At 42.1% G+C, this 10,551-nt stretch overlaps 1 protein-coding gene across 3 annotated transcripts in view; it reads left to right on the plus strand.

Moving 5' to 3' along the window:
- Positions 1-7,842, plus strand: part of LOC134667470 (voltage-dependent T-type calcium channel subunit alpha-1G-like) — a 58,287-nt gene extending 50,445 nt beyond the window's left edge. For 2 of the 3 annotated variants that reach the window (XM_063524889.1, XM_063524888.1), the window contains exons 30-33: positions 3,168-3,360; positions 3,596-4,165; positions 4,509-4,738; positions 5,766-7,842. In XM_063524889.1, the coding sequence (XP_063380959.1) occupies positions 3,168-3,360; positions 3,596-4,165; positions 4,509-4,738; positions 5,766-6,536 (1,764 nt within the window). In that variant the 3' untranslated portion in view covers positions 6,537-7,842. The remainder of the gene's footprint in view (positions 1-3,167; positions 3,361-3,595; positions 4,166-4,508; positions 4,739-5,765) is intronic. The other variant, XM_063524890.1, reaches the window with a different exon arrangement.
- The last annotated feature ends 2,709 nt before the right edge of the window (positions 7,843-10,551 follow it).

The following is a 10,551-nucleotide window of genomic DNA, read 5'->3' on the forward strand; positions in this document are numbered from 1 at the left end:
TCACGCAGAGAAACTCCGAGCATAGCCCTCTCCATAGCTCGTTGAGCGAGTTTGAATTTTGAGATGAGGCCGATAGTGAAAGACCACGTTTCGGAGCCGTAAGTCATCGCTGGTAACACACATTGATTAAAGACTTTCGTCTTGAGGCACTGAGGTATGTCGGACGAAAAGACAATACGTAGTTTCCCGAACGCTGCCCAACCGAGTTGGATTCGGCGGTTGACCTCCTTCTCGAAGTTGGACCTACCTAATTGGACTACTTGTCCTAGGTAGATGTACGAGTCAACAACTTCGAGTACCGAGTTCCCAACAGAGACTGGGATGGGCACAACATTGGCATTTGACATAAGTTTCGTCTTGTCCATGTTCATTTTCAAGCCCACCCGTTGTGAAACTCGGTTGAGGTCATCGAGCATCATGCTGAGTTCCTCCATCGACTTTGCCATGACTACGATATCGTCGGCAAACCGAAGGTGAGTGATGTATTCGCCGTTGATGTTGATGCCAAGTCCTTGCCATTCCAGGAGCTTGAAGGTGTCTTCCATTACGGCAGTAAACAGTTTCGGAGAGATAACGTCTCCCTGCCTTACGCCTCTTTGCAATGGAATCGCCTTCGTGCTCTGCTCCTGTACTCGGACCGACATGGTGGCGTTACTATACAAATACTTCAACACTTCGATGTACCGATAGTCAATATGGCATCGCTGAAGAGACTCAAGCACCGCCCATGTTTCCACCGAATCGAAGGCTTTCTCATAGTCCACAAACGCTAAGCATAATGGTAAGTTATACTCTTCGGTCTTCTGTATAACTTGCCGCAGCGTATGGATGTGGTCTATGGTACTATAGCCTTTTCGAAACCCGGCTTGTTCGGGAGGCTGGAAGTCATCAAGTCTGTGTTCGAGACGGTTCGTGATGACCCTTGAAAACAGCTTATAGACATGGCTCAGAAGCGTGATGGGTCTGTAGTTCTTCAATAGGCTGTTATCACCTTTTTTGAAAAACAGCACCACCTCGCCTCTATTCCATGTTTCAGGCGTTTTGCCCTCGCACAAGACGGAATTAAAGAGCTTCTGGAGGACTTTAAGTACCGGTGTTCCACCCGCTCTCAGAAGCTCTGAAGTGATTCCGTCTTTGCCCGGCGCCTTGTTGTTCTTAAGCTGCTTCAGGGCCATCCTAATCTCGTACAGACTGATGTCCGGGATATCTTCGGTATAATGTCGGGACAGCTTGGCTCTTGGATCTCCTACCAAGCTGTCGACGGGCTTTGCGATCGAAGTGTATAACTGTCCATAGAACCTCTCGATCTCGCCTAAAACCTCCGCTTTGCTCGACGCTATGCTGCCATCTTCCCGTTTCAGCTTCGTCAGCTGGCTTTGCCCAATAGACTTGTCCTTTGCGAACACTTTGGAGCCTTGGTTTCGCTCAATAGTCTCTTTAATACGGTTAGTATTAAAGAGACGCAGATCATGTCGCAAGGACTTAGATATACGTCTATTGAGTTGCCTATATGACTTCGCGTCATCGGGAGACTGCAACTTTAGCGAGCGTCGTTCAGCCATGAGGTTTAAGGTTTGCTCGGTCAATTTCTGAGGTCTATCTTTACGGCGGGGTCTAAAAAACTTAGACCCTACTGTGTGGACAGTTTCCACTAGCCCGTCGTTGATTTCGTCCACTGAAGCCAAGTTCTCTAGGCAAGCAAAGCGGTTAGAGAGCTCGAGTTGAAAGCTTTCGGGGTTTTGAACATGGGCTCGAGTAGGTCGGAGCGTAGACTTCATCAGGCTGGACCTTTCAAGTTTAATATTGATATTCAGTGAGCCTCTTACGATTCGGTGATCACTACCGGTCTTTACCCTGTTGATCACAGAGACATCGCTGAATATCCGTTTCTTGTCGGTCATGATGAAGTCTATCTCGTTTCTCGTGGAACCGTCAGGACTCATCCAGGTCCATTTCCTGTGAGGCGGCTTCTGGAAGAAAGAGTTCATCACGAAGAGTTCCTCTCTCTCCAGAAAGTCGGCCAGCCTCTGACCCCTAGGGTTCCGGTGCCCATACCCAAATTGCCCCACTCTCAACTCATCACCGCTTCTCTTGCCCAACTTTGCGTTGAAGTCCCCCATAACAACAGTAAAGTAGGTTTTAGAAGTATGTATGGCCCTACTTACGTCCTCATACACAGCCTCTACTTCATCATCGGAGTGTGACGAGGTCGGTGCGTATACCTGAATGACCTTCAGCGAATATCTTTTGGATATTCTGAGTATTAGGTATACGACCCTGTTCGACACACTGTCGATGGTTATTATGTTGTTTATGAGGGACTTGTGAACGAGAAACCCGACACCACCTTGGGACTGTTGGTCGCCCTCCCGGTGGTAGAGCAAGTTACCAGACTTCAGGGTTGTCGTGTCCTCCCCCTCTCTACGGACTTCGCATAACCCTACAATATCCCAGTGTAACCTGCTCAGTTCCTCTTCCAGCTCGCAGATCTTTTCGTCAGTCCTCATAGTGCGTATGTTGTGTGTTACCAGGGCCAGTCTTCGTCGGGGTGGGTAGCCGGATCTTTGCCGGAGATTCTTAGCACCCCTGACCCCGCTAATGCCCTGACCGCTACCATAGCCAGAGCACCGGGGGTCGCCGGAACCTCGGGGCCGTGGTTTGATTGTGCTCTGCATGATGGGGGGTGAATGCCATAATCGCCACGCTTGGCAGGCGGGTTGGCGATCGCAGTCGAGTACACCGAATTTGAGGGACGCTGCTGCCCGTCCACCGGTGGTCTTGGACGTAGTTTCAGGACATATCCGGGTCCTGGACGTAGTTTAAGGACATACCCGGGTCAAGGACATATCAAGTTTATCCAACTGTTATCGTAGAATTTCTCGTGGAATAAATGTTACCACGAAGTCGGCTCACCTCCACACGGTTTATTCTGAAAGCGAACAAATCGAGCACACTTGTTGAATTTGTACCAGTAACACTGACGACCGTTATTGGAAAAGTTTAGACTGCACATAGTTTTTCTCGAGTTCAACCTAAAAGCGACTCGGAATTTTTTACCCGATTGGCCTTTTCAAGAATTTAAATGACATTCCATCGACAAAAACATTTTATTGGTAAAACATTATTTAAAAAACTTATAAACAAACTAGTAAATTCCTTGCCAACAGCCAATAGTGAACTACTCTGAATGGCGTCTCCTGTACTTCATCGCGTTCATACTGCTTGTGGGGTTCTTCGTACTGAACATGTTTGTGGGAGTGGTGGTGGAGAACTTCCACCGCTGCCGCGAGGAGCAGGAGAAAGAGGAGCGAGTGAGGAGAGCGGCCAAGAGGCAGCTGCAAATGGAAAAGAAGAGGCGAAGTAAGTTTAATTAATATAGTCTATGATAAAGTTGGGGTTTATCTGCCTAAGGGCCGGTTGCATCAAGCACAGTTAATAAACTGATCAACGTCATGCAGAGATCTATGAAACTTCCACTTATACTCGTAAAAAATGCATCGACGGTGACAGACGGCTTGGTGCAACCGATCCTAACCCCATAACTGTTTATGAGAAAAGCTTGGTTTTTGAGAAAGTTTTGTTTCTCTTTTTTCAGAAATGCATCAGAGACCTTACTATGCGGATTACAATCAAACAAGACTATTCATCCACAACGTAGTCACCTCCAAATATTTTGACTTGGCCATCGCCGGAGTCATCGGCTTAAACGTTGTGACCATGGCCATAGAGTACTACAGAATGCCTCCAGTACTCCAATACGCCTTGAAAATATTCAACTACTTCTTTACAGCAGTCTTTATTCTAGAAGCAATCATGAAACTAGTAGCATTAGGGTTCAAGATATACTTAAAAGATAAATGGAATCAGTTGGACGTAATAATTGTTATTTTGTCTATAGTTGGTATAGTATTAGAAGAATTAGAAACAAATATAATACCAATCAACCCTACAATAATGAGAGTGATGAGGGTGTTGAGGATAGCAAGGGTATTGAAGCTACTTAAGATGGCGAAAGGAATCCGGGCTTTGTTAGACACGGTGATGCAGGCGTTGCCGCAAGTAGGAAACTTAGGACTGCTGTTTTTCTTATTGTTCTTCATTTTTGCCGCTTTAGGCGTTGAGTTGTTTGGACGACTGGAGTGTTCTGATGAGATTCCTTGTCAAGGTAAATAGCTATTACTTTTCTTTTTTCATTTGCCTATAATATCCTAGTTAAAAACATATTTTTCTTTCTTAAACGTATCTCTCTCTGTATAATCAACCAATCCTTTTAATACATTATGACGAGATCACCTAATAGTAATTACAAAGTATCAATCAATAATTATTGGAACAGTTACTGGTCTAAAAATTTGAAATATTTAAACCAATTTTACGTTTTCTAAATATCATGTCGGCATTTCCCTGGCTAACTTCAAAAAACATTGATTATTCAACTTTATAATGTTTTATTAATACCGCTCAAAAGCCAACAAGCCCACAAAGGTTAATCTCACTCAACTTCCCAGGTCTTGGTGAGCACGCCCACTTCGCCAACTTCGGCATGGCGTTCCTCACGCTCTTCAGGGTTGCCACCGGCGACAACTGGAACGGCATCATGAAGGACACGCTGCGCGAGGACTGCGACAGCAGCGTGGACTGCGTGCGCAACTGCTGCGTCTCCACCATTATTGCGCCCATCTTCTTTGTGGTGTTCGTTCTGATGGCCCAGTTCGTGCTGGTCAACGTTGTGGTCGCTGTAAGTATCGTTCCCTAACCAACAGTGTGAACCCAACCGTGGCATGTCGCTCTCCTGGGTTGCCAACTTCCCACCGGCGATAACTAAAAAGTAATTCATATAACTCTATATGACCAAGCTGTGTCAATAATCTAAGCCAATCCAATCAGCAGCATGGACTGTGTGCATAATTGATTCGTCTCCACCATTTTTGCACCCATCTTCTTTGTGGTGTTCGTTCTAATGGCCTAGTTCGTATTGGTCAACGTTGTGGTCGCTGTAAGTGTTCTATATTACCAACCAAGCACATGCTTCGCTCCTAAGCATATTTACATAAAGCGCTTCCTTTAGCGCTCGAAGATGCTCGTCTTAATAGTAAAACTAGTATTTCGAATTGTACGTAAATTTGCCAGACAATAACTTTTTTTTAGCTACAACACAATTTGAATTTCGTATAACTGAGTTGACTCGTATTAAAAACTAGCAATTGTAAACTACGTAGTTCCAGCCTTTTACATGCAAATTTTTGCCCCGTGCGAGTTGCGACCACTCCGACCCTTTGCTTGACATAACAGAACTTTGCCACATGAAAAGGATCAACTGTTCAAATTACTTTAACTGTAGATATATTTCAATTCGGAATATTAATGAGCACGTGTCGACCCCGCGTTACCGGCAACTTTTCCCAGATAAGATAGATGTGATTCGAAAGTTTGCACAACTTGTGTACCCGTATCTAATTATACTGTCATCGCCATAACCCGCTGCTTTTATGATAATAGACTTAAGTAATGGCGGCTCGAATTGTTGAGAAAATCTATTCAAATACGTCGACTGAAATTCTTGACAACAATTTTCAAATTGGGGCATGTGTTTCCGGAAGGAAAAAACATTTATGAATTTACACCTAATAATAAAAAGATAAAGACATTGTTATTCATTACCAGTAAAATATGTCCTTTTCGAAATTGTAATCTCTTTGAAGGCATTCATAAAAAAATAAAGGTGTCTATCGAATATCTTGTTTAAGAATATTTCTTTCTTGTAGGTCCTAATGAAACATTTAGAAGAATCCCACAAACAAATGGAAGACGAAATCGACATGGACGTAGAGCTGGAGCGCGAGTTGGAGCGCGAGATCGACGACGAAGAGGACCGCGCGCTGTGCCGCGCGCTCGAGCAGGTGGCGGCGCCGCGTCCGCTCACCAAGGTACCCTCCCTCCCGGCCAACTTCACCTACAGCGAGCCGAAGCACCCACCGACACCGTCCCCCGCACGCCTCGCCCGTCGCCGGCGCACGCTTCACTCGCACCACGCTTTGCTCCCGACGTCGCTACCGCCGAGACGAGCTTCCCTTTCACCTCATGCGTTTGGACGTCGCCGACAGGATTCCACCACCGAACCCCCTGCGGCTCTCTACGAGGAGGACGCGCGCTTCATCGACGCAGACGACGCGGACGAGCTCGACCCTGGCAGCCCACCGCGACGCGACTCTTTTGCGCAAAATCGTAGGCAACGCGTGGACAAGCGCAACTCCTTGCGCGGCGAGGAGGCGAGGCTTCTTCGGCCGGTTCTGCTCGCTGTGCCTACAGCTCGACAGAATGTTAGGACTGGCGGTCCTAAGAGGAGAACCTCCGAATCCGGTAGTGTAAGTGACGCGAGTCAGGGCTCGGCGCGACCTCAGCTCGTGCCCGAGAGCGTCGAACAACCTATCAGCGAAGAAGAGAAGATCAGGATAGTAATAGCGGAGCGGCGGAAAATGGACGCGGCCCGGCCGGAGCCCGAGGAGGGCGTCGAGCTCGCGGAGCGCGGCTCCTAGTCCCGGCGGGGCCGGCCGCACCAACACCACGAGGTCTACATCTAGGCGCCCGGCGCTTGTGTAAACCTCCCTCCCACCTTCGTCCCTCCCTCCGCCTTCTTCTGTCGAACGGTTTGGAACTGTTGATGTTTGAACTCGGTTGCACGACAGTGATACATTGACACAGATTTTAAAAACATGCTTATAGTTTCGACTTTAGTGCGGTGTTACGTTTTTGGTACGACCGATTGAGTGATAACGTGTATGACATTTGGTGTGATCATTTCCCGTCTTTGGTCTTCGTGTCCTTAACTCAGATTCTTACTTTTCCTATGCGGCCGGTTCAACAACTAGCAAAGAGACTTCAATAAATTTAAGCTAAGGTATAATAGAAATATGTAGATAGGAGTTAGGTCTAGTCAATTTGTTGTGGTGAGATTTTTTCTACGAGAGCTATGGGTACTTCAAATGGTAATTAAGTAATTTCAAATAACGGTGCTTGCTGTTGAATTGTATTAGTTATTCGTAAAAGTTCTCCTAAAAGTGTTTCCAAAGAACCTCAACGAAGACTATGATTTATTGTATATTTGTATAAGTTAATTTTTGTTGATGTGCGTAGCAAATTTATTTTATTTATTACATGTAAAAATATAATATTAAATGTTGTTACAATGTAAATTTTATGACTTAAGAATGGGTTTCGAATCATTGAATATTAGAGTAATGTAATCCAACGACTTGAATGAAAAACGCCTGTGGATATATATTATTTAAATGTTTTTAGTTGGTACTTCAAAAAAATCTTCTAGTGAACGACTGTCTCTCATACTAGTAAATTGTTATAGCTAGAAGTTGATATAGTAAGGATCTAAAACAGAACCAATAGTTGGCGAATTGATTATAACTCTCTCTAAGAATGAAAAAGTATTTTCTGAATATAAAATGAATCCTATTTTCTTACAGTCGTGTACGTAACTTAGACGTGTAACTGGCAATACGCACATACAGTTAGCGTAGAGTAAATAAAACGTAGTGTACGCAGTGAACTTAACAGAGATTATTGTGAAATAGTAGCCGATATGTTCTACACAAAATTATCATCGGAATGTTAAGTCCTATCATTATTTGTGCCAAATTTACATTACTTTTACTAAACATGGCGTACTGAATATAAATGAATTGCTACTGTTTAATCAGTCATTCTTACAAAATGAGTTTGCGGCTTCGTCCCTTTACATACATTTTATATGAGGTCTCGGATTCTACCGCTGACATATTTCCTCCGAATGTCTGAATTAATTTTATATCAAACTCAATCTACCTACCAAAGCACTGGTGCTTTGGTAGGTAGATTGAGTTTGATTCTTTCAAGTAAGTTTTCTCTCCAGAGAGATCTACCTAATTACTTGAAAGATTATTAAATTGATTATTATTTTAAAGCAAAGCAAAAATAATGCCAAAATATTATCTTAAGTAGGTAACTTTAGTTAGTCTTGTTAGGAATAATTTTCAGTAGCATTTCTGATATGAGACTAACTCGGATATGGAGAAGATTTTTAAAAGGCATTTAATGTCATCTTGGGTATAAAGTTAAAATACTTATACAAGGTGTACCGAGTTACTGTCGGAGTCAGCCTGTCGTTGCAGATGAAATTTAACACGAAATTGAATAAGAAAAAAAAACACCTTTAAGAAATGTACCTGTATATTATAATTTTTTGATCTTAATTTGAATGCACAAAAACAATCAGATGCACGACATCGGTACAGAGTCACGCAAAGACTTTGTTTCTTTCTTTCGTTGAATCTACCCTAGTATCCTTAAATCCGTTTAAAAATCGCAAGAGTCGGTCCCTGTAGGGCTACCGCCAATACCGAAAATCGTCAATTGCGGGGATTTTTCTCTGTCACTCTAATTACGCCTTCGTTGGAGTAAAAGAGAAAGATCCCCGCAATTTGCGAATTTCGGTTTTCGCGGTAGCCGCCCTGACCTCGAAGAATTAAGAGCGTAGTTAGGGAAGTGAGCAATAAATTTTATACTTCAACTGTGCCTTTCCTATTTCTAATGTACTAGCTTGTGAAGTCGATTGTTGGGACTCTGAACTTATATGTATACTGTAGGATTTGGGGACTATAAGCTATTTATTGTAAAATAATGTTAAATTCTTCAAATATATAATATATTTCCAGAGAGATAGCTTCTAGCAGTTTTAGTATTTTGTTATTCTGGATTATTTATTTGTAGTTCAATTTTCCAAGCATAAAACTCAAGCATTTCATTTCCCAAGGATTACTGACCCTTTACTTAAGTACGATGTAATAAAAGTTATTATTTTGCTTTTGTATTGTTTCTAATTACATTGAGAATCCATTTCATTAAGCTTTGGAATTGAAAACGAAAAGGGTTAATCACTTAGATTGCTTTAGATTTGTCAAATTCGAGATTTCAATTTAGGAAACAATCAACATTTTATTGCGAACATCCACAAATTGTTAAAAGTAGCTTCGGATCAATAAAATATCTAAGTGTTAGAAAAGTTTATAAATTCTATATCAGACTAATTAATGAAACGGAATGTACCTATGGCATCATTGTAAAAAGTGGTGAAGCTAAACGCTCGTGTGGGTACTCCTTTCCTTACTGTTATCTGTATTGATTGTTACTTTTAACGTAATATTACAAGCTGTGGTAAAATCGTGCAAAAGCGAATGCCAGCGTGTGTCGTACGTGACATTTCCCTCTTTGCGTAAGTTTGCTTTACCACTCTAAGCATTTTATGCTCGCATTTTTACAAAATATTCTACGTTGAGTTTACAAAATTCTCAGACATTGAAAACAGCTAGTTTGTATTCAAGGAAAGACAAGCTAACGTCCGCATTAAATATTTCACTTGTTGCTCGCGTACTGCGACTGTGCCACTGCATTTTTAATGTATTTTTGATTTATACCTTTTTCTCTTTAAGCTTTTACTTTAGACAAAACGTCTTCCATGTCTACTTACACAAATGGGTTGAAATTCTATCGATCGGAGTTTTCCACAAAGTAATCTCCTAAAATTAATGGTAAATTGTTAAGCGATTCTGAATTACTTATTCCGGCGTCACGTGGTTGAATTGATTGAAGGGAATTTAGTAAAATTAAGAATAGCGTTTCGTGATAAAAAGTAAAATTCGTGATAAAGATTAGGTATTGTTTTTCGGTACTGATTGTATGATATTTTTAAGAGGTATGAACAATGTTCATTAGAGTACACCTGTTACAATTAGCTGGTGATCTGTCAAGTTACGAAAATGTTAGGTTGAAAAATAAATCTAAAGACAACATGTGTGTTTTATTTCCACGTTATCTGTTCCAGAAGTCTCGAAAGCTGAGCACGTTATTTATTAATACTTGAGAAAACTATCCGATTGGAAATATAAATCAGAGAGCAACATGTGCAGCTGACAGTAAGTTATTGGATTTATTGTGATATCTAATTTAATATTTTTTCTTTTCATGATTTTATTATAATAAGAGCCGTAAAAAATCTAACGAAGGGGCATAGGTACCTATGGTTAAGAAACATATAATTTTATACAAAAATAGTTTCCGTAATGTAACATCCAGAGAGGAAAATGGTTTGTATAAAGAAGCGGTCGTCTCCATTCCTTTTAAGTAAAGACGAAGAATCAACAAAGCATCCAGTGAAAGTCCTATTGCATCGCTACTGAATCGATGCAAATACGCGACTACAAAGGATACTTTTAAGGATACCTTTACTCACAAAGGATAGATGGAACGATGTAGGTATTATATAAAGTACTATATAGTGACAGTATACCATCACCCACACTGTTAACTGTACAGTGGACCTTATGCCTTTTGTAATCAGGTCTACCGATGTACAAATTGGAGTGTTGCTGTTTGTACATGCTGGAACACGACAGAGTAACTGCAAAAAGCCATCATATTTGTGCAAAGTCAGACTCGTGATTTCAAAAATTCCTACCAAACTTTCGCGTCAAAAAAGGCCGGTGTTTTCGCTCCGTCATTGAA

Source organism: Cydia fagiglandana, chromosome 9, assembly GCF_963556715.1.
Source record: "Cydia fagiglandana chromosome 9, ilCydFagi1.1, whole genome shotgun sequence".
Lineage (NCBI taxonomy): Eukaryota > Metazoa > Arthropoda > Insecta > Lepidoptera > Tortricidae > Cydia > Cydia fagiglandana.